Here is a 24,403-nt window from a genome sequence, read left to right on the forward strand (position 1 = left end):
GCTTTGAAGAAGCACACTGCTAAAGAAAACTAGAGCTGGCTCTGAAGTAATTGGCATACCATTTGGGTAACTTTTTGATTTTTAGAACTTGTTCTCTGCTAGAACAAGTTCTAAAGTTAGGTAATAGAAAGGTCTATACCAGGAGCTTAGAAATTGCATCAGAAAACATAAATTCAATTTCTGTCTACTTCGCTGAAAAGCAAGTGTCAAACATCAGAAGTTGTTAATATTTAACCAGAGACAACTGGCACTTTTTCCCACTTTAGCTAAGTGATGAGGGAGGAGAATTAATGGAAAAGATAGTCAAAAATTGCTCAGATGAAGAAGAGAAGCCCAATGGCCACTGCTGTTGTTATATCAAACAAATCCTCTCTGTTATTTAAAAAGGCAAAAGAATTCTTTTCCCCTTCCCATCCTCTTCCCTTCCTTTCCTCCTCCTCATTTTCTCTTTTTTTTCAGTTCTCTTTTTCTCACCCTTCCTTCCTCATGTTTTGCTTCCTTCTTCCTCTTTTCATCTTTCCTTATTTTCTTCCTTCCTTTGTTTCAATGATTATTTGTTGAGTGTCTGTTTGCCCTGGCATTGTGCTGGGTACTAAGGACATAGAGGGGCATAGTCCAAGTCTGTCCTCACAGGACTTATCTTCAAATGGAGACCTTTCTCTTTGCCAACCTAGTTTGTGTTACTTTCTTTTTTTCTTTCTTTCTTTCTCTTTCTTTTTTCTTTCCTTCTCTCCCACTCTCCCTTCCTTCCTTCTTTCCTTTTCTTTCTTGTTGAGAGGGAGTCTTACTTACTCTGTCCCAGGCTGGAGTACAATGGCAGATCCTGGCTCACTGCAACCTCCACTTCCTTGGTTCAACTGATTCTCCTGCCTCAGCCTCCCAAGTATCTGAGGTTACAGGTGTGCACAACCACGCCCGGCTAATTTTTGTATTTTTAGTAGAGATAGGGTTTCACCATGTTGGCCAGGATGGTCTTGACCTCTTGACCTCATGATCCACCAGCCTTGGCCTCCCAAAATGTTGGGATTACAGGCGTGACCCACCACGCCTGACCATGACTTTCATAAAATTACCCCAATATACACAGAGCTCTTCTCTACACCCAAGGGTTTGAAAACATTTCTAGCAATGTACTTACAGCTATGGAAAATCGTTGAATGTTTTCATCTTCACAGTCTTGGATGACCTTTTTCAGTCGATGATTGTCATGGGACTCTCCATCCGTCACAATGACCATGACTTTTTTAACCCCTCTTCGGGCACCCCGGGCTTCAGTAAATGCCTCCTTTCTGAAGTCATCACAAACAAAAGAAATGTTGATGAGACACCACTTTACGGTAGACAAAGTAAGAAATGAAACAAAAACACTGACTGCCCTAGGTAGCCTGGTGCTTCCCTTTAAAATTAGCATCAATGCCCATCATTCAAGCTGGGAGGCATGATGAGCCTTATTTTTAATAGCTCTAGATTTATTTCAGATGATGGAGAGGACACCATTTTGCTAATCACCACACATTCCATATATAAAAAGGCTGTAGTATTTTATTCTTTGGAAACTTCAAAGGGAGGGTGTGACTGAGGCATACATTAGATTCAGAGAAGGCCAGATCTATAAACACTCTGCCAGCTGCTCCTTTCTCTATAAACATCTCCCTTCTCTTATTTGACAGGCCTCTTTTCTTTTGCTTCTAGCAGAAACTTTTGCTCGAGACTTTGTTTCCCCCACCACTACCCTGACATTTGTAGAGTGGCTTGGAAATCCTCTAATTTGAGGAGAGATGAGAGAGAACAGAGATTTAGTGGGGCTGTGAGTGCTTGGGAGTGTTCTGGGGTTAGGGACATCTGCCGTCTTTTACATGGGAGTAAAAGATGGTAGATAGTTCTGAGTCCATGGAGTAGTCAGTTGGGTTTTAGGTGACAGAAGTGGTTGGAGGAGTTACAAAACATTGGGTCTGAACTATGTGTTAGGACACAGAGTGCTGAGAGTAGGGTGGGAGAAGATGGCGTGGATAAAAAGGGAAGATGCTATAACCCAACAGCAAAAAAAAAAAAAAAAAAAAAAAAAGGAATTTTAATTTAATTAAACAGCATTTATGGAAAGAAACAGAAGACAAGGAAATGGAAAATTTTTGTTTTTTATGTATTCTATATAAACATATACACCGACTTACCCCTCCCCCTTCATTTTTTTTTTACTCAAATCTTTTCTTTCTGGAGTCTTAAAAGACATGAGTATATTTTGTTCAGGACTAAAGTAATGAAAGGACTTTATATATTTCTAGGATTTTGGTACAAAGTACAGTAATCATTATACTGGATGGTCCGTTTAGATAATTGGTTATACAGACAAACAGCTGCCATTTGGGACAGATATGCCAATGAAACACCTGCCTTAAGCTAACATTCCGAAGGGTTTGCACAATAGATACACAGTAAATATACAATAATTGATATCTTAAAGCAGGAAGAGAGGAATCTGGTGATGTGGGCAAAAGAATTCTATATGATTATTTTTTCTTTCAAAGGACTTAAAGCAAATATGACAAGATGTTGACAACTGTCAGTCCTGTGTGGTAGATACACATAATTTAGTAGTACTAATTTTTTACTTTCTATTTTTCTTACATTTCTCAAAAGAAAGAAAAATGCCTTTTTTAAAAAAAAATTTGAGTAACTATGTCTCTCTGCCCTCTACGCTTGACAAAGACTCTCCTTGACCAAAACTGAGTCAGGCTCCTTTATGTCTTCTTCTAGACTTGGCTCTGGCCTTGGCCTATGTTCTTCACCCATGCAGTCTAGTTTTAGCAAGAATCTGGCTTAGTAAATCTAGTGGAAATCCCCCGTCTTTGGTATCTGCTCAGATTCCTCATTTCCCACCCTCTAAATCTTATTATCCTGGTCTGTGATATTATCTTTTAAAAGAATTTAATTTATAGGCCATTAGGCTGAGACAGCTCCAGGGCCTTATGTTCCTATGTAAGCAAACCAAAATCTGATTCAATGTAAACAGTAAAACAAACTTAAACATTACCATTTAGAAGCTGCCAACCAACTTGTATCTAGAGACTCTACCAATCAGAAACTTCCAAGTAACCTCTAACTTCAGACTTTCCACCAGATCATACCCAAATAAGGCAAATGCCTAGTTATAGCCAATCAAGTTATTTCTTTACTTTGATTTTGTTTTCAGCCCATAAGAGCCCATTGCTCACCCTGCTAAAGTGGATCTTTCTGAACCTCTTCTGATTCTGAGTGCTGCCTGATTCATTAATCATTCTTTGCTCAAATAAACTCTGTTAAATTTAATTTGTCTAAAATTTTTCTTTTAACAAATAATAAATATACATTTGGTCTCTGCCTCCAGTTTCTGGTGCAGAACTCCTAATACTCTTGTAATTTCCCAAGCCATAGTGGTGCTAGGTGCATCTTTTGTTCTAATATATGGTCTTTAACCTGTGTTTCTGCCATAGAAGTCCTAATCTGTTGCAATTTCCAGGATGATACGAGTATCTTTTGTAGTAATGAAGTAACTCTTGGTGGGCTCCTAAGTGGGAGCTGGTCACCAGAGGGACCAAGCCATGATCAGAAGCCTGAAGCGTTCACCCCCAGCTCTCATTCTCCAGGAAGGGGTGAGGGGCTAGAGACTCAGTTAATAATCAATCATGCCTGTGATCAAGCTTCTATACAAATTTCTAAACTATGGGGTTCAGAGTTTCCAGGTTGCTGAACATGTGGAAGGAGGTACACCATGAGAGGCAATGATCACTCTGACCCCTTTTCCTCATAGTTTGCACTATGTATCTCTTGCTGTTCTTGAGTTGTATTCTTTTTATAATAAATTAATAATAGTAAGTAAGATGCTTTACTGAGTTCTGTGATCCACTGTAGCATATAATCAAACCCAAGTAGGGGATCTAGTCTGTAGCCACGTTGGACATATTGTGGGTAACTTGGAAACCTACTGGCTCTAAACTGGAGGGAATTTTTGAAGGACTAGGCCCTTAACTTGGGAGAGGTCTGAACAAACTCTAGTTGGTGTTGGAATTGAAGTGAATTATATAATACCCAGCTGGAGTCAAATAAGTGGTAAATGTGGGAAAAATCCCACACATCTGGCATCAGACATGATGTGTCAAGTGTTCAGAGTATAGAAAGAGAAAAACAGTTTCATTTTTCCTACTACTTATCTACCTTCAGCAAGAATCCTGTTGAGTCAGTCTAGCAAGAATCCCTCTAGCCTTGATGTTTTCTCTGATCCCTGCCCTGTTCCTTGACTATAAATCCCCACTCATCCTTGTTGTAGTCAGTGCTGAGTCTAATCTCTCTTCTCTACTGCAATACCTTCAATGTAAAGGTTCCTCTTCAGTGATGTCTTCCTTACAATCTTTAACAAATACCATGAATAACTTTTTAACATATTATACAAGTAGATTTTCTGACTTTTTAATGTATACAAACAAAGATGAAAACAGATGTTACAGGTTAGTCTTTAGCAGATCTTTGTATATGAATATCACATGAAATTCAATCATTTTTGAAATTCAAATCCCTTAGATCACTAAAACTTCCTAATTATCTTAAATATCAAAATTACAACTGAACTGAATGAATATCAGCTGAAGGAGAGGATTAAAAGACCTTTCATAAATCAAATGTGGCTGTTCTGAAATCAGAGCTGGCTTTATGTAATGGAAGAGTATTGGCAGAACTGCTTTTCTGTTTCAACTACATTTGGTTACAAATTGTCCTTGTCCTTAAAGTACCAGTATCCAATGCCCTTTCTTGGAACTAAGCCTTGACTTTCCTGCATGCTTTAAAAAATTTAAATATACCAAGAGTGTCCCTTTCTTTGAGACAGGAGAATCCAGGCCTTATGATTAAATACTTTAAGTTTATTGATAAAAGTAAAAATTTGGGATAAGGAGAAGGGAACACAAAATAATAATTTGAACTGGGAGTTACTGAAAATGAAGGTAAAGAATTCTAAAAAATTTAAAAATATTGTTTGCAACTGGCTCTGCCTGAAAGGAATAAAAAACAATTAAAATGTGCTTAAACATGAAAAACTAATTAATGTAGGGGGAAAATACTTGTACTATCACTATGGACTTTTAATATATAATCAAAATTCAATAAACTCTCTGTGTCCCACAGCTATACCCTTTGTGAAATGCAGAGGCAGAAAACATATAGAGACATGGTATTTAAAGCAATCAGAATATTTCTTCATTTAGTCTTCAAAGATAAATATTCATTCTTAAGTAGTTGCCTTTGGAAAATGCACAGTTCCCTACAGGATCAGAGATTTCAAAGAACTCGCTTACTTTGAACATACAGTCACATTTAGCTAATTATCGAGGAGGGTACATTCAGTACACCTAAACATGTGCACTCTTTGTGCATGAAAATTGGTGATCCTTTGGGTAGGTAAATGTCAAATTACCTCCATCTATTTGTGATTATTTTCTCTTGGGCCCCATATAACTAGAGCTGCTTGATTTTCTAACATTCATGAGGCAAAAGCTACACATGAAATTAAAAAATTTTGACTATCCAACCCATTCTTTGCAGGATCATCATTAACTCTTTTAACCTCCTTAAAACACGCATCTTAGCAGGCAGATAAAGTGAGAGCATGGATGATTAGCTTTCCACATCAGACCAGAGTTTAGTAGTTGAAGACATTTAACAGAAGAATTCTTAACATTAGTCAAACTACTTACTACATTTCCTGTGATTTTGGTATTGTTTTGTATTTGTTCAGAAGTTTGCTAGTTTAAAAAATAAGATAAGCAAACATACAGGAAATAACGTGGGGTTCTTATAAAATGAAATTCAACCACAGACTGAGTTCTGTGTTCTCCATAAAGAAAACTGCAGATGGAAGAAAGGAGGAATTATAAATTGGAGGGAATCTTAAGAAAGTAAAAAAGGAGAAACAGAGCAAAACATATGATAAGATCCTTTCAATTTCTTTCAATCTTTGCACTAAAAGTTATTTCAAATAGACAATATTTAATTTGGCCCCTTAAAAATCTCTTATCTGGTAGTTTGAATTACTGTAAATCAAGTACTGAAAATACATGGACATTCTAGAATATAAATGCATATTGGGTAGAGACAGAACTAATTTGTAATCCATCATTTTAGATTGAGTCTCTTAGAGGCCGAAAATAAAAAATAAATGAAACAAATATTAACTAATATTAAGTCTTACTACCCAAGAACATGATGTTATCGACACAGTGATATTTTAAAATGGATCATCTATCAATTAAACCCTTGTAATAAAGGAAAGATAAGAAGGATTGTCAGATTGTATTATAGAAACAGCGATCTTGTAACCATTATCCAATCTTCTGAATCTCATTTTAAACAAGATGGCTTTAAATATTGTCACACTAACTTTCAGTTGATACCCCAAAGGGCTAAATCATGGAGTTATTTTTGCAGCCTTTTACTTTAGTTTATTTTTTTATCCATATACCTTGCTGTGTCTATTCCAAGAGCTGTCATAGTCTGGCGGCCACCTCTCTGGACTATTTTCTTTGCGGCAACAAGTACCTCCTCCGTTGAAGAATACTTATTGAGATTGAACTCATGGGTCACGTTTTCTCCATACTGCACAATTCCAACCTGAAATACCAAGCCACTGTGAGTTGTACATCAATCCAAATTTCCTGTTCAGATTTCTTCAGTTTCAGCATGTGAATCAGATATAATACTTTTTTTTTTTGAGACGGAGTTTCGCTCTTGTTACCCAGGCTGGAGTGCAATGGCGCGATCTCGGCTCACCGCAACCTTCGCCTCCTGGGTTCAGGCAATTCTCCTGCCCCAGCCTCCTGAGTAGCTGGGATTACAGGCACGCGCCACCATGCCCAGCTAATTTTTTGTATCTTTAGTAGAGACGGGGTTTCACCATGTTGACCAGGATGGTCTCGATAACTTGACCTCGTGATCCACCCACCTCGGCCTCCCAAAGTGCTGGGATTACAGGCTTGAGCCACCGCGCCCGGCCAGATATAATACATTTTAGTGTTTCAGATGAGTTTGCAAACCTATCAGTACACAAATCCTTCTATTTTGACAGCAACAGGCATAGCCATTCTGTGACTATTCATAGTCTAAAGAACAAAGTAAAAGTGCTGTTACTAAACTTCTCAAATGATTGGTTTATCTAATTCAACAGATTTTACAGAATGACTCTGGTAGGCCTTGGTGGGTAGAATATGAAGCTGATATGGTCTCTGACTTCATGGAGTTCCTCTTAGCTAAAGGGACAGAAATATTAAACACATGATCATTCAAATATGAACAATTACGAACTGTGGAAAGGACTGTATGGGAAAATCCTTAATCAGCAAATATAATCTAGAGGCCAGATTGAAAATGGGGGCTCAGGGAAGGCCTCTCAGAAGCTGAGACTGCAAGAATAGGTGCTAGGAGGGCAGAGCTTCTATACAGAGAAAACTGTATGTGAAGAAGCCTGGGTTGGGAAAGGGATAGATCTACCCTAAGAACGGAAAGAAAGGCAGTGAGCCATGGCCAGGGCTGTGAGGAGAGAACTGGCCACCATGCCGGTGGAGGAATGAGCAGGGGATGCAGCTGGCAGGGTTACACACTTGAGCGATGTGCTGTGTTTAGCCTAGAGGCAGCTTCATTTCTCCCAAATCAGCCGTTCCCAGCGCCACCTTCTTTTCTTGTTCTGTCTTCCTTTTCCTACTGGCTTCTTCCTTTCATTCCCTTTAGTCCACCGATTGGATCATGCAGGCAGGTAACTGCAGAATGCCCATGAAGTGAAATGATACAGAAGGAAAAGTGCCCCCAGATTCGATTTCCCTTGCTTCATATACTTCCTCTTCCCACCTGCCTCCTGGCCCCAGAAATGGCTATTTCCCCTACCTTTTCTCCACAGCCGCTTTTAAAGGTTGATATGAACCGATAAACTAATCTGTATTAAAAATTGTGACTGAAGATGACTTTTTCCTTAATCATCCTATCTCAAAATTCCAGACTCAGACAATTCTTCACCAGAAGGAATGTCTCTTTAATTCCGGAATTCCAGGTGCTCATTACTTGGGTAGGGGAGGTTATTTGCAACAAGCCTGCCTTTTTTCTAAGGCTTGCCTACTTTGCCTGTTGGTGAAGTTTCCTCTATTACTGGCTTTAAAGAAAATCCTAATTCTGAGTCTAACCTTATTCTTAAGTAGCATGAAGGCTCAGTAACTGATTTCCAGCCTCCTCTGCTGATATCACTGATGTCAGAAAGCTTTAGGCTTAATTTCATGTCTGATTTATACATACATTTTCACACTAGGTATTTTTGGAAACTAAAGGCATATTCTGGTGTTTCTAGAAACAAATTAGAGAAGCCCAAATTTAAAACAATTTTTATCATCTTTGAGTTACCTTCTAGAGTACAATGGATATCCTGGAGCAATTACACCCTTATGCTTTAATAAGAATACTATGCTATATATTTAATGCTCTTTTTAAAACTTTCTTCTCTAATTATTTAAATTATAATAACAAAAATATGATCATGTTTCATAAGTCAAGAAACTGAGTTGGAAGCACTCAATCCCCATAGTGAAGTGGTAGAAGGGGGTCTAGTCTGAGCTGTATATCCCTTATCCCAGGGCTCTTTCAATCTCCCAATTTCCTCTCAGTAAAAAGGCATCTCTCTAAAATCCTCCATTCTTTAGTCACCTTACCCTGCTAGCTTCTGCGGAACACCACTGCCATTTCATGGCTATTCAATGAATTTGATGAACTAGCTAGTTAATTGAGATATGTTATAGTATACGATGAAACAAACACACAAATACATAAATACAGTAAAAAAAATAGAACATATGAATCTTCTCTTAAAGTTGCTTAGTTAGATAATAAGATAAATAAGAAATTGCGAGAGAACATATGTAATTGTAAGATGAGGTCACATCATCAGCTGATGGAACATGCACTCTGCTCAATTCATGTCCAGGTTAGCCTTGTTCTGTGAATTTATCTTTCACCCAATATCCTTTACACTCTATTCTGAGAGAGCCATTACATTTGGAATAAAGATGACCAGAAGACCCTTTGGGAACAACCGCTAACTAATTATACAAAAATAACAAAGTGGATAAAGACACATCCATGACTCCAATTCAGGATATTTTCTTAATTTGTAATGAAATGTGATGAACACTTTTATTACCCTCTGCATAAATTTAAAATTCTTTTCTTCAGTGACCCTAAAGCTTTTGATTAGTGATCCTTGGTTGTTGCCATGGCAATGGTAAACTAACATGGTGGGCTTGTTTCTGGAAAGCATCTTCTGCCTCCTCCCTGTTTTAGCTAGTCCTAAATTTGGTCTGGTGTCAGAGTCCGACTCCAGAGTCAAGACTCACCTCCTACCTCATTACCTTAGCTCAGGCCAGACATCATTGCCTTAAACTTGGACCATAGCAATGGTCAATATCTTTGCTGCTGATCTCCCTCCCTTCATTACCACTCTCCTCAAATCCTTCTGCACATTCCTGGCAGACTAACTGTCCTGAAACTCTGCTTTCACCCTATCATCACTTACTTATTCAAACACCTCCAACAGCTCTTCATTGCCTGTATCAATGACATTGAAATATACTTTAAAAGATACATTTTTATTTTAATTTTTAAAAAATAAACTTCAAGCTACTCCTTGAAATTCTAGGGCCATATATTAAAGTCCAGTTTTCTTCCCTTGATCTTCAGTCCCTCAATAGTCCAAAGCTAAATTCTTCATTCATACTCATCTTCAGGACTCCCCAGGATGAACTCCACTCCTCCCAAATGCTCTCCCTTGTCCCTCCTACTAAGCTGAAGTCAACCCATCCTGTCAGATTTAATTCAAGCTCCACTCTCTCTGCAAAACTTCTCTTACCTAGTTGCCAAAGTAGCCCATATTGATCTTTCCCTTCTTGGAATATGAAACAAACTCCTGAGAGTATTGCATTCTTCTCAACTGTTTTGAGGGCACACTTTATATTCCCAAGTCCATCATAATTTTATAGGGACAGGTGGGTTAAAGAACATGGACTATGTCATGGCTTTTGATATTCTCTTATCCTTTACTACTGTTTTGCTTCACTCACAGCTGACCCTAAGACATTCTTGCTAGATGACTGTAACATTTCGCATAAGCGGAAAACTGAGATAGCAGGGACATAATGATAAGCAGAAAAAGAGAGATACAACCAAGTGTGGGAAATGAGAAGAGTGAGCAGTGGGAAAACTCAAGTCTCAGGGAAATTCAGTGTACCCCTGGCTGATACTGAGGTGCTTGTTTTCCTAGGAATCAGACAGAGTAAGGTGTACTGTGAGTCTTCTCCAGAAAAGGGTACCATTTATTAAAAGTAATGGTAAAAACCACAATTACTTTGGCACTAAACAAATACTAATTTTTGTTACAGGAAAAGGGTCAAATCACAAACAAATGTAATACTGTGCTGAATATTGGTGAGATTCATTTCAGTAGAGATAGTTTCCATCTCACCTTAGCTTATAATTTAAGGCTAATAAAGCAAGCATAATGTATATGTGTGTATCAGAATCAAATAAATATGAGAATTAAATAGCAAGTTAAAAAGTGAGCCAAGTGATAAATCTTGTGAGGAAGCAAGAGGAGAGAAAGATCACAAGCATATTTATTCTCTCACACTGAAAATCCTCAAGGAGGATGGGGAATTCAGCTTCCTGAATCTGAAAGCCAGGTCAAAAACACCCAGGAGATTATAAAACTACCATGGAAGGAAACAAAGTGGTCTTGAGACTGGAAAATATGTCAAGATGATAATTAAAGGAGTTAAGTCATCCTAGAAATAGAGAGGAGAAAGGGGGAAAAAAAACCCCAGTAATCATAATATTTGACTTGAAGTAGTCAATTGCACTGGAATTATACAAAAGTCAGAGGGTGAAAGTTGGGTAGAGAGCAGGTGACAACAAATAATGGAGATGGAAATATTCTAGGCATTTTGATGACTGGAAATGGGTATGCACTGATGACAGCTAAGAGGTGCAACTGGGTTAAATGCGGACATTCTTTCCCAGAGATTGTAAAGAAAACAGTTTATGGTATCAGCAAAAGAGTAGATGAATACAGGAACAGCAGTCTCTTGTAATACCAAGGGGGATGAGGAGTCACATGCAGAAGGAAAATACCTTTTCAAAGGCAACTGAAAAGGATACATTTACCTCCTGGGAGATGTGATTTAAACCTCTTGATTAAATAGAACAAAATAAATAGATGGGCAGATAATTACAATCTAAGGCCAGAGATACCTGAAAGCTGATTCAGGGTGTGGCATAAATCAGGTACACAATTAGCTATCAATTTTGTTACATGAACAAGAGTTTTGTAACACTTATTAGAACATTCCACTTAAATATGAGCTTTAAAATTATTTTTTCGGGCAAGCCCCAGACCAAATATCCACACACTTTTTTTTTCCCCAGGGAATACTAGCACCCATTTGTATGTTACTAAGTGTGATTTTAAAACTGAATTCTATGGTGAAATAATTTTGGAAAACAATGAGTAAAATAAAGTTATATATATTTTTAAAGCAGACTCCTCCCCATCTCTACCTTTCTCTTATCACTATGGAAACTGTCACAAATTGCAAATGGTGCAAAAGAGTAAGGTTTTCTCTTACTCCTATCTCCACTTGTTCTACTTAGACTTATAAGCAAACTCTTTTGAAAGTATTCTCAGGGTCTTTAATTTAAAAACATGTATTGTGGATTACTAATTGGAAGACCAGGTATATTTTATTCCTATTTAAAGTAATATTTTTGTGAGGATCATATTCAACATAGACTGGTAAACATTGTTCTACCACAGTAAGAGTCACTTACTTGTCAAGATCAACTAATTGTTCTGTGTGTTAAATTCACCTTCATTATATTTATGACATACCATCGTGCATTGTAACTGTCCCAATATATGATTTGACCTCATTTTTAAGTTGGAAGATTTTCAGATCAGAAACAACATTTCAGTGATTTTTCTTTATTGATTTTGACACCTAACAATACTTGATCAACCAGACACTTTATAAATATCTGCTCAATGAAAACAAATTAATTATCCAGTGACTTCATTTCTTTAGGGGGTAGAGAAGAAAGAGGGAGAAAAGTGAACGTGAGAACATGAAAGGAAGGACACTATCAGAAAACACTGAAAAAGGGGCCTTTTGGATTAGTCTTTTGTGAAACTGAAAGTCATGTTTAAGACTTAAGAGAGTTTAAGAAAAAGAAGTGTCTAAAGCAGCTATGAAGTTCTGCTATGGTTTGAATATGGTTTGTTCCAAGGTTTGAATATGGTTTGTTCCAACCAAAACACCAAATGTTGAGGCTTGGTCTCCAGTGGAGTGGTGTTAGGAGGTGGTGCCTTCAAGAGGCAATTAGGTTGTGATAAAGAGGGACTTTATCACAGGAGTGGGTTCTAATTCTTGTGGGACTGGATTAGTTACTGCGAGAGAGCAGATTGTTATAAAGCAAGGCTGCCTCTTGTGTTTAGTCTTTTTGTACATGGTTGCTTCCCTTCCTGTTTCTCCACCATGTTATGACACAAGCCCAAGACCCTCACCAGAAGCCGACCAGCTGCATCCACCCTATCTGGGCCCTTCCAGCCTCCAGAATCATGGGCTAAATAACCCACCTTTTTTTTTTTTTCAAATTATTCAATCTTGGGTATTTTGTTATAGCAACAAAAAGTAAACTAGAGTAAGTATATTTAGTGAAAGAGCTATGAAGGAATGGAGTTATGAATCATTAATAATTATATTATCTTCTATTGTTAAGTCAGGGTTATACCAGCACCCAAATTTGAATGCCAGGATGAGCTAAGTTTTTGGGTTTTCATTCAACAACTAATATTACCAAGTCAGTGGTTTCTTAGAGAAGTAATGACAAGGTAAAACAATTAGGCTTTTTTCATGTGTTTCTGTAAGATGCACAATTGCTTAATATGAAAAGAGCTCAGGCTTTATGTCTGCCCCATGTATATTTCCTTTTATCAAACTATGCTACAAAGCCCTACCCTACAACGTACTTCCAGTGTGACTAAGTCAGGATATGAATGTAGTGAGAATACAGGCTACAATCCCAGTTAGCTGTAAACACAAACCATTCTGAAGTTATGTTAGCAGAGGCTAGGTTTAACATTTTGTCACTATAAAGAGGGAGATAAATGGGACTGATTCAAAGGTAGATGGTCATTTCCTAAGGAAACAAGTGTTTAGAAACATAATACAGTTGATAGATAATAGATACAGCTTCTAGAAAAAGGGTTTGTTTTTTTTTTTGAGACTGAGTTTCGCTGTTGTTGCCCAGACTGGAGTGCAATGGTCAACAAGGAAAAAGGGTGTATTTATCTGGCCTCTTGCTTTATGGAAGGCGCTACAATGAAAGTGACCTAGGCTCAAAAATGCAAGGATAGGAGAGGTTAAAACAAAGTTAATTCACTGTGTTTGTGGAGAAGGGAGAGAGCTATAGAAGAAACTAGGGCTGAGGGGAATGGGCTAGATGAGTAAACACCTGCAAAGAAAAGACTGAAATAAAATGTAAAGGATTGTCCAGGGGAATCCCTCTTAAGCAAGTACCTTCCAGCGCAGTGGACCATTCTGACTTCGTGAAGCAGAGTAAGGGAAAGAGGTCACTAAAACAAAGTTTTTTTATACACAAGAAGGTAAAAATTCAAAAACTCCCATTTTTCCAACATAAATGGCTAATGTCACATGCTAGGAACACATAAAACTCTGCTATCTTCCATAAATGAAAGGATTAAGGCACAATTCTGTCATCATGGGATTCACAATTTACTAGGAGAGACAGACCCATAAAACAAACAGCAATGCTTCTGAGTGATAAGAGCAGAAAGGAACTACGCTCTCACAGTACAGATGCTATGGGAACACAGGCAGGAAAGGCATTTTTCTCAAGAAGAGTGGGTAGGATAATCATAGAAAATTACAGAGAAAGTGACATTTGAAGTTCTCCTAGCATATAGGACTGGAGATGGAGCAGGGCATCCCAGGAAAAGCAAATAACACGAGCACAGCCCTTTGTGAACAAGGAAAGCAAGAGCCCAGGAATGGATGAAGGGCAAGCTACTCGGGAGGCTGAGGCAGGAGAATTGCTTGAACCCAGGAGGTGGAGGTTGCAGTGAACCGAGATCGTGACACTGAACTCCAGCTTGCAACAAGAGTGAAACTGTGTCTCAAAAACAAGGACTGAGGTGGGCATAAGGGGAAGCAGGATGCATGAGGAGTGACTGGGCCAGGTGGTGAGATGTCAGTTAGTTCACTAGAGAGCTTAGATGTTATTTAGCAGGCAACAAGAGGAGTTGTTTGTTTGTTTGTTGTTTTTTTTTTTTTATTCAGGGAAATGCTCTGAACTTACTTTGGAATGATTATTCTAGAGCCTGATGCCTGGAGGGGTAGGAGCATGGAGACCAGAGGCTAGTTAGAGAGAGCAGATTCACCTCATTCCCTACACCACATTTGGAAACTGTAGCCAGACTGACAAGGGTATGGCTGTATGGCTCTGTCAGGTTTCCTTTCAGACCTAAAAACAATGAATCAGTCCCCAGATTTAAGACTTCTAGGGAAATGGCTATAAAATCAGCAGTAAAAAGAAAGATAAATAATATTCTTAAAATTTAATTAATTTCTCTCTTTCATTTTGCCTGGTTTAATGCTATGCTACACTTTTGATGTGAACGATCTAGACATTGTTCCATTAGTATATTTCACTTTTATATCAAGCCTCACAATTTACTGGCTTTATTTAGGGTAATGCACTCATATTTGACATATTTATATTCTTTTCATTTATTATTAAAAGCAAAGTTATGTTTAGGTATTGAGTATCAATAAGACCTCCATAATGTTTATACCATCATATTTTTTATGGCAAGCTCAGAGTGTTTCAGGTTTGTTTTTATAGGTGTTTTTTAAAAGGCAATTTTATAGCCTTTACTCTGTCTTGGGTAAAAAATTGGTTGACAAAATTCCTTGACTATGCTTGCAAAAGTCTTAATTGGCCTGCACAGAATGGATTTTGAGTAACTATTTAGAGTAAATGTTTCCATCATTGTGTTGTATTTCCCTAACCTACACTAAATTGTTAACGTGAAACTTAATGTAAGTTTCTTTCTTTCTCTCTTTCTTTCTTCTCTTCCTTTTTTCTTTCTCTCTTTCTTTCCTTCTTTTCTTTTTTTTTATTTTTGTGTTTTGGAGGTGACAATTACTTTGAGAAATGTTTCATATCTTGGACTCTGCCTTTTATTGCTTATAATTACTAAATGACAAAGCTATGACTGCAGAAAATAGGAATCATATTCAATCTATTGTACCGTGTGTAATAATCAATATAGCAAACAAAAACACAGGAGGTGTAGTTAGAATACAGTCTTTATTTGTGGCTCACCATCCCTTTAAAGCTTATTCAAAATGAAGTATTTTGCCACCCCTAAATTGAAAGATCTTAGGAATTTTTTTAATTCTTAGTTTTAAATGTCTATTAATTTAAAAAGTTATATATTTTAATTTAGGCTGTACCACATGAATTTGCTGTATTTGTAGGCTAGAAAGAAAAGAAGATCAAAATAGTAATAGTTTTATTTGGTTCTCTCTGAAGGAAACCAACAAGGTGAAACACCAAAGTGCATTTGTAGTTAAATCTTCACTACTACTTCTACTAAGGGCTTACAAACGCTAAGAGGCCTGTGGCTGAGGAAGATACATCGCTGGTTGTTTTCCTACTTGTTTTCACTTAGATTGCTAACTATGATTTCTGACTTCTCCAGGGACAAAGGTAGGGAAGATGAATAAGGACAGAGAAATTATTACTGCATTGGTATTATCGTAAGATAAATCAGGTCCTAATAGGCACTTACAACTTTTTCAATGGTTCTTTGGAGAACTCCCTTCACTGAGACGTCTTACCTACATCCTTGCGCTGAGTGAATGCATCCCACTGCCTCAGTCCCTAAGAATTAGAGATCTTCTGCTTTCTCTGCAGAGGCAGCCACTCATTTCCGGTAATCATGACCAACAGGTCCTGACATGACCTCATGCTGGCTCTTGCTTTTGAATACCCATTCTAACAATCTCTGGAGATGCAGGCTCACTCCAGTGCAGTGACCTCTGCTCTGACTTGTCTGTCAGCAGTTAGACATAACAGCTGCCGTCATACCCTGATAATTCAGGCAGGAGTTAGGCATTAGTCAATCAACTGTATGTCTCAATTCTAGTATACACATACCAAGATTGTTGTGTGACCCCACCGAAGACTTTCTGAGTAGGCTCTTCCTACAGAGAAGTCCTCTTAACAAATATTATCAACTACATTCAGAGTCTTTTAGAAATTTGGTATGAATGTAGAGTCTAAAAATTCTCTGTCCAGCTCTTTGCTTTCTATGTTTTGTACCTTCCTCTGGGTAATCCTTGTCGCAGATCATTTTTATATCTGTTTCTTTCAGAAATGGACATAGAGAGAATATGTAAAGGGGAGAATAAATTCCACAAGCTAATTCTGCCAATCATAGGGTGGAATTGAATGCTTTCATTAAAAGAAACAAAAATAAAAACAAACAAAAAAATCAAATGGATTTAAATTACATTAGCAACCAATCAAGGAAAAGAATTGGTTGTCAAACTGTTTTTTGAACAGAATTACTGTAAGACTACATGAAAGACAAGCATGCTTTTCAGTACATATTTTCTTTGAAGAGGAAATATCTTTCCAAATTTTTTATGACAGGATTTCTTTTCTGAATCCACTGAAAGATTATCAAACTTTAAAAATAGTTTACATGCATTGTACTTAAAACTCTATTAAATGTGGTTTAGCAAAAGCAATGGCTTGGTAAATATGTCCTTTTAATCTCTTTTATTAAGAGAATTATTTATGAAATTAGTCACTGATGTAACATAAGCCAAAATAGAAAAAAAAAAGATTAGAAAAGATTGAACACTGGGGAATAAAGTATAAAGTAATATGGTTAAAATAATTTTTTAAATACCAGTTATAGAAAAAAAGACCCATTAAGTGTCCAATAATCAGAGAAAAATACAGAACTGGACTCCTTATGTTACTAACATTTCCTCAACAAGTGCTCACTGAAGGCTTACTATGCTACAGTAAAGCATTGGGCTGGCCATTGACGAGGGTAAGAAGATGAGACAGCCTTTGCTCTTGAAGTGCCTATTAACTACAGTATGCAGCAAATACAGATAGACAGACAGATACACACACACACATGCACACATACATACAGATACACACAAACACACACACACACTCACACCAATATAATAATTATGTCTTAGTCCAGTGTTTCTCAAACTTTAATCTGTTTAAGAATCATATGGGGCCAGGTGCAGTGGCTCATGCCTGTAATTCTAGCACTTGGGGAGGCCGAGGTGGAAGGATCACGAGGTCAGGATTTCAAGACCAGCCTGGCCAATATGGTGAAACCTCATCTCTACTAAAATAAATAAATAAATAAAAAATAAATAAAAAATCAGCTAGGCGTGCTGGTAGGTGCCTGTAATCTCAGCTACTTGGGAGGCTGAGGCAGAGGACTGCTTGAACCCAAGAGGCAGAGGTTGCAGTGAACTGAGATGGCGCCACTGCATTCCAGCCTGGGTGATAGAGCAAGACTCTGTCTCAAAAAAAATAAACAAATAAATTAGCTGGGCATGGTGGTACATGCTGGTAATCCCAGCTGAGGCAGAGGACTGCTTGAACCTGGGAGGCAGAGGTTGCAGTGAGTCAAGATTATGCTATTACACTACAACCTGGGCGAGAGAGGGAACTCTGTCTCAAAAAATAAAAATAAAAATAAGTTGCTTATATATAATTCAGACTCTATAGAATTACTCTCAGAGATTCTGATTTTGAAATCTGGAGTATAATTCAAGCTTCCCAGTGATTTGGAAGCAGAAATTCCAGGAGCCACATTTGGAGAAACACTGCATTAGACAGAAGCACGCCATTAAGGCAGCAGCCTTGTCTGACTTCTTCCCCACTATTACCCAAACTATAGGATAGAGTCTGGAATGTAGCAAGCCCTCAGTACACATATCTGGATAAATGAATAAATGCATATGGTAAAGCTCCACCATCAATGATGCAAGCAAGATGTGACATAAAATTCAGAAATATAATCAGCTCCTTTCTTTAAAAAGCAGGTTCCCTTGGATGAAGTCAGAAGACACGATAAGCGACACTGTGCACAGTGTTTCATTCAGAAATATTCTTCTCCGTGGAATGAGGTCCTAGATCTGAGTAAATGTAACTGAACTCTTCTGCCTCAGGGTAAGTTCATTTTTCTCCCATTCACTGGTAGCATTTGGACCCCAAGGGCCCTCCTGTATTTGTCTGAATAGAGTCATTGTTCCTCCAGGAAAGACATATAATTTCATGTTGCCCACCCTGGCATATGAGAATTCCTCTGGTGGAGAGGCAGAAAAGCTCCTCTTTTAGGACTCTCACCATAGAAATGTAAATTAATTATAGTTCTAACTGGAAAACATCAAAATTGCAGAAGAATAGGTTGAACATATAAGCAACTGACTGTTATTTATTTACAAAATGGAGTCACTGGCATAGATCTTCACAGAAACTGTAATATTCTAAAATAGCCTTGTGGATTTTCTTTCTGAAGTTCTGGACCAACTTCAGACACGTCACAGCTGCACTGATTTTTACAAATAGCTACAAATAAATTAATTTTTTAGAGTAATATACATAAGTGAATGTAAAGGTAAAATAAAATGTTTAGATGGCTGTATAATAAAATTTTAAAAATATTTCAAGAATATTACTAGTTTTGGAAGGAAAAAATGGATAAGAAGGCAGAATGGGAAAGACAAAACCAGAAGGAAAGAAAGCACATTATGGGCAAGAGTAGAGAAGACAGGAACACAAGCCATTTCATGTCAGGTGTGTTACTGCAGGGAAAGAAGCATCGCCAAGCATAGCATGGTTTCAGCCAAGAGGCTGCCTGAGGAAGGATGAGGACAGTCATCCTCATGAGATGGAAAGGAATTGAAATCTACAATTTAGGGGCATTAGACGGAACCTGCTCTGAAGCTTCTCTAGAAGTAGAGCTCTCAGAAAGAAAAACAACAAACTGGACTACAATAAAAGAGCTGTGTGTTCTGATCTGCCATCAGCAAGCAGGAAGACCTTAAACAAGTCACCCTCTCATGTCTCCTTCATAAACTGAGGTTTGGGGCCAAATGACCTGTAAGATTCTTTTCAGCTTAATTGTATGGCTCTGTGCTATCTTATTGGTGAGAGAAGGGATAGGGGAAGAAAGGAAAGAAGGAAGGGAGAGTGGTCCTCAGAAGGGGAAAAAAGAGGTCCATGTGGAACATGTGCCGGGAGGAAGAGCAAGTCTTATCCTGGAGCAGGTCTGTTAAGATGCAGGCTGCCCTGTACCCTGTAGCAAGAAGAGATGAAAGGTCTCCTACCATCCACTAGTAATTTCACTTGAGAAGGTCAGTTGCAAATAAGTCATTTCCAGAGAAATTTACGTTTTTGTGACACGTAAAAGCCCATTCATTTTTAATAATTTTACACTGACTTTAAGAAGTTCTCTATTGTCCAATAGGATACACCCACTCTTACCCTTCCACTCACTTTCTACAGAGACCTATTCAGCCTTGGAATGCAATGCATTTCACTTTGAGGTTTGAGTTCAAATTTGAAATTTTCAACCACCATCTTATGAAGAGAGACATAAATATAAACAGACCCATCCAGACTGCAGACACATGTATGTATATATGTGTGCACGTATTATGTTCCAAATTTAATGTGAATGCGGCAAACATTAATGCAGTCAGACTGCTTTTTCAGTGCCTCAGAAATTTCTACCAAAGTAAAGCCCTCAGGAAAGAAAAAAAGAAGATCACTATACAGATTGCAGTACTACAATTTTAAAGTCTCCTATGCTTTCCACGACCTCTAAACCATATAACCACCTTTTAGGCTCTGATTCTAGGGCTAATTCCTGACCTCAAGACATTTTATTTGTCTGTGATCCATTATGTCTACTCTGTATTTTAAGATATATGCCCATATAAATTTAGTGAACATTAAATCAATCACAAGTATTTAATTAAATTTAATGAAATTACACTCAGAATCTAAAATGGGAACGCTGTGTGAGAAGTTCCACTTCATTTAGTGGCAATAAAGGAGATGTGTTTAGAAATAGATATTAATTAATAGATAATTAATATCTATTAATTTAGATTAATAGGTATTAATAGGTATTAATATCTATTTAGAAATATATATTGAATAGATATTATAGTCAAACTACAAGTTGACTTAATACAGAGAGAGTCAAGGGCATTTGCTTTTAACTTAGGGAAAAGAAATGATTAACAGAGAGGACATCAGACTTAAGTAGTATGCGCTGGTCAATTACTAACTTATTTACATAATATGAGATGAGAGATTATAAGGTGATGGGTTCTTTGGGCTGTCAGATTGGTTTCTACAAACTCTGACACCCTGCTCTGATATTACCCAAAATGGCTATACAAGTTTTAAGTAAGAATTAAATTATGAGTTTATAGAAATCTATAGGAGTTATTTTCCAGGTGCAATAATAATGTCAGCTTGTATAATATTTTCTGTTTAGAAAATAACACAGCCTAGGTTGGGCAGAGTGACTCACACCTACAATACCAACACTTGGAGAGGCAGAGGCAGGTGGATCAACTAGAGGCTAGGAGTTTGAGACCAGCCTGGCCAATGTGACTAAACCCCATCTCTGTTACAACTTTTAAAAAAATTAGCCAGGTGTGGTGGCGACTGTCTGTAATTCCAGCTTGAGAGGTTGAGGAATATGAATTGCTTGAGCCTGGGAGGCGAAGGTTGTAGTGAGCCAAGACTGCACCACTGCACTCCAGCCTGGGCAACAGAGTAAGACCCTGTCTCAAAAAAATAAAAATAAATAAAAAAATAACACAGCCTAAAGTAATGTCCTTTTTATCTGAAATAAGAACAGGGAAATAGATATAAAATTCATTCTCAACTTCAGTTTTGTTGATTAATTTGCTTTCAGAATATTTAATTTTATTAAAACGTTGTGTATTTTAATGTCTTGAACAACAGAAATCAAAACGCAGAATCACATACCTGTGTCTGTTTAGGACCAATGTCCATTCTTTCAAGAAGGTCATTTAAAAAAGCTGTAACACTGTCCCATGGGTAAATGCTGTTGGAACCATCCAGCACTATGACTATGTCCAGTTGAGTGCTGCATTCTGTAATAAAAGCAGTCAATTGCACAAATTTTGAATCTGTTTTTTTCCAGAGGCATATGAAATGCTTTCATGGCTAAAAGTTTATTTTAAAAGATGAACAGATGTTCTACAAAGTAGATACATTGCTTCAGCAATAAAAAAATAGTTTTAGAAAAAGTAAAGGTGATACAAATATCCATTGCATTCAATAACAATTGGAGTGGGGCCTATATCAAGTAAAATTCATACTTACTGAATTTTAATTAATATTATATGAGAGTTATTTTTGCAAATTTTCTCAATATGAATTTTGTGTAACAGTTTTTATAAAACAGTTTTTGTGCATATCTCAAGGGAAGTTCTTTCCTCAAAGTGACTCACTCTTCAAATATATGCAGCATGATAGCTTTATCTATGAAGTTTAAAAATGACTCTGTAAAGTTATTTACATTAATATCAATTCCAAAAATAGAAGTCAGGTTTTGTTATATACTGGCAAAGCAAACATTTACCTAACTTGGTAATACTGGTAGCTAAGAAAATACTTCAAGCTTTTTGGTATGCTCCTTTGTATACATAGGTCTTATTCATCGCTTATGCTTTTCAAACATGCAGGAACATTGCATAAAATCTGTACCTCGTACAGGGGCAATGGAGTTCACGACTTGAAATGTGGGGCTGACGTCAGAACAGATTCCAGTTGTGTAATGCAGATGTCCACATCTATAGGCATATAAGGGCCCACATGCCTTTAAAAAATTGTTTTAAAATTAGAAATCATTAGACTGAAATATAATAGATCTTACAAAGATTGAAAATGATAGCCCTCCTGTTGTCAATAAATATCATCACTCTTTTCGCTCTTACCAGAAATCCTCCGTTTGGGTTGGTGACTAAAGTTGATCCAAATGTCATGTTCTCCTTTACTTCTGTGACATCGGGAATTGATGTATTAACTAAAAATAGAACAAAATCTTATGAGGGTGAAAAAGTTTCACAAAGTGAAATTAAGCATCATCTCATTAAGACATTCTATTTGTTTTGCTCATATCATAGCACATTCTTCTATCGGTTCAACTAAATAGTCTTCCAAGTATTCTTAAGGGATATAATGAACAAGCTAAAGTCTGAAGAGTTGGCTCATGTCCCAGAAACTATTTCAGATAGTTTTGCTGAACTGTGAAAGAATGCAGAACTAGCAGGGCAGTGAGAATGTGGGATTGCTTTTTGCATGTTCTTGCTAATTAAAACAAAGTTTTAAATCTCATAATACTGTAGATATAATGTAATCTTGTACACTTTGTCATAAATGACCAATGACGAAACAATTTTTGGTAAGAAAAGGGGAAATGTTAGAAGATCAGAAAACTCAAACACCAGATTTTTATTTATTACTTCCAAAATCACAGGGACATCCTGAGGTTTACAAAGGAAACTGGAGGAATATTAGAGCAGTGTCCAGGAAGTTTTGATAAAGGAAGCACAATGAAGAGAGTACGTTTGACATTCTGAAGGGAATGTTGGGTCCTGAAGCAAGAAGCATGCCAGCCTGACAATATTGACAAGAAGTTCCACCTATTCACGTTGAAAAGAAAAAGAAAATCAGACTGGACAGGAAAAACAAGAACTTCTAAATTCCGCTTAGTAGAGTGGAATACTAGAAAGTAGCAAAAATTCAGGTTGAGAAAAATTTGTCTCACTCTTTGTTCCAGAAGTTGTTTTCACGTTAAGACTGTATGTGGATTTAAAGTGGGGAATGGAAGCAGAGATTCTGGAATGGTCAGCTGGCCTTCCTGATCTGAGCAATGGCTTTTGTCCAAGAGTTTAGTCTGGTTTTCCTTGAGAGCACCTAGAGCTGGGAAATCATATGCGTTGATCTTGAATAATCTGGATTAGAGTTTTACATACAAAGCCTGACCCAGGAAAAGCATTCCTGGGACAATTAGGGACTAAAGCGAGAACGTCCCTACTGTACTTGATGTGGCTAAAATCTCTAGGCTAATTTTAAAACTATTCCAATTTCCAGTGATGTAGGAGTAACTCCTTTAAAACAACGTCTCTGCAAATCACAACTATAATTTCTAGGAAAAGTAAAAAATATACATGAAACAATCACCTGAAGGCACTGGAAAGGCGGCAGAAACTGGAGGGGAATCCATACTTAGAGGAAGATATTGGCGCTGGATGGGTTTCCTGTTTTTGTGCTTTGTTTTGTTTTTGTCCCCCACCTCTAACTCACCCCCCACCGAGGAAAGATCCTACTCAGTGGCTAAAACTCAAATAGAACTCCTAGTCTTACTGCACTGAATAAAAAAAGGACAGTAATTAGGGACAACGGCAGCAGCTGCAAAGTGAGAAGGAGAGTAATATATCTTAGAAAAAAGAGCCACAAAAGAACAGTTCTAAAATATGGATATATATTTTATCCAAATATCCAGATGACTTGAATAGTAAGTATGCAGAGTAGATTTCAAAGAGCCCAGCTGAAATAAAAACTGAATAGAGATTTTAACTACTAATTGGAAGAAAGTCAAGGCTTAGAAATTGAGTTGAGCCAAGTAAATTTCCTGCTAATAAAAAAAAAAGTTAAGGCTGTTCACATATAACCTAGATTCTCCACACCTGTAATTCAAAAATATAATCCAGGTTATGATCCAAAATTACTACCCATAAGACCAGACAGGAAAATGTGACACAACCTCAAAAAAAGGTAATAAATGGAAAGTGATGTTGAGGTATTCCAGATGTTGGAATTATCAGTCAAGGATATTAAAGCAGCTATTATAAGTATGCTTATGCACGTAAAGAGAAAAAGTGTTCATAATAACAAACAAATAGAAAATTGAAAAAAGGAAAACTGAAAAATGCAATATCTGAAATAAACTTGTGGGGCAATAAATCATTTCCATGGTATGTAATATTGTATAGAACACTGACAGGGTTCTAATTTCTAGATAATTTTAATAGAAATTTTTTAGTCATGTTTCAACTATTTCTGTGAAATATATCTATTTCAATATAAATTTATCTTGTGCTATCTGACTTTTAAAATTAAATTTATCTATTACAATTTTTAAAATTCTATTTCCTCTTGAAAACCAGGC

The 24,403-nt window shown here is 37.1% G+C and overlaps 1 protein-coding gene across 3 annotated transcripts in view; it reads right to left on the reverse strand.

The window, feature by feature from the left end:
* ITGA1 (integrin subunit alpha 1) overlaps positions 1-24,403 on the reverse strand; it is a 168,095-nt gene that overhangs the window by 71,161 nt on the left and 72,531 nt on the right. For all 3 annotated transcript variants that reach the window (XR_004739932.3, XR_013532315.1, XM_035291595.3), the window contains exons 4-8: positions 22,167-22,255; positions 21,937-22,048; positions 21,193-21,320; positions 6,488-6,636; positions 1,139-1,289 (exon numbers count right to left, since the gene is read on the reverse strand). Coding sequence is in view for 1 of the 3 variants with exons in the window: in XM_035291595.3 (XP_035147486.2) it covers positions 1,139-1,289; positions 6,488-6,636; positions 21,193-21,320; positions 21,937-22,048; positions 22,167-22,255 (629 nt within the window). In the remaining 2 variants the exon portion in view is untranslated. The remainder of the gene's footprint in view (positions 1-1,138; positions 1,290-6,487; positions 6,637-21,192; positions 21,321-21,936; positions 22,049-22,166; positions 22,256-24,403) is intronic.

The sequence above is a fragment of the Callithrix jacchus genome, chromosome 2, assembly GCF_049354715.1.
Source record: "Callithrix jacchus isolate 240 chromosome 2, calJac240_pri, whole genome shotgun sequence".
NCBI classification, from domain to species: domain Eukaryota; kingdom Metazoa; phylum Chordata; class Mammalia; order Primates; family Cebidae; genus Callithrix; species Callithrix jacchus.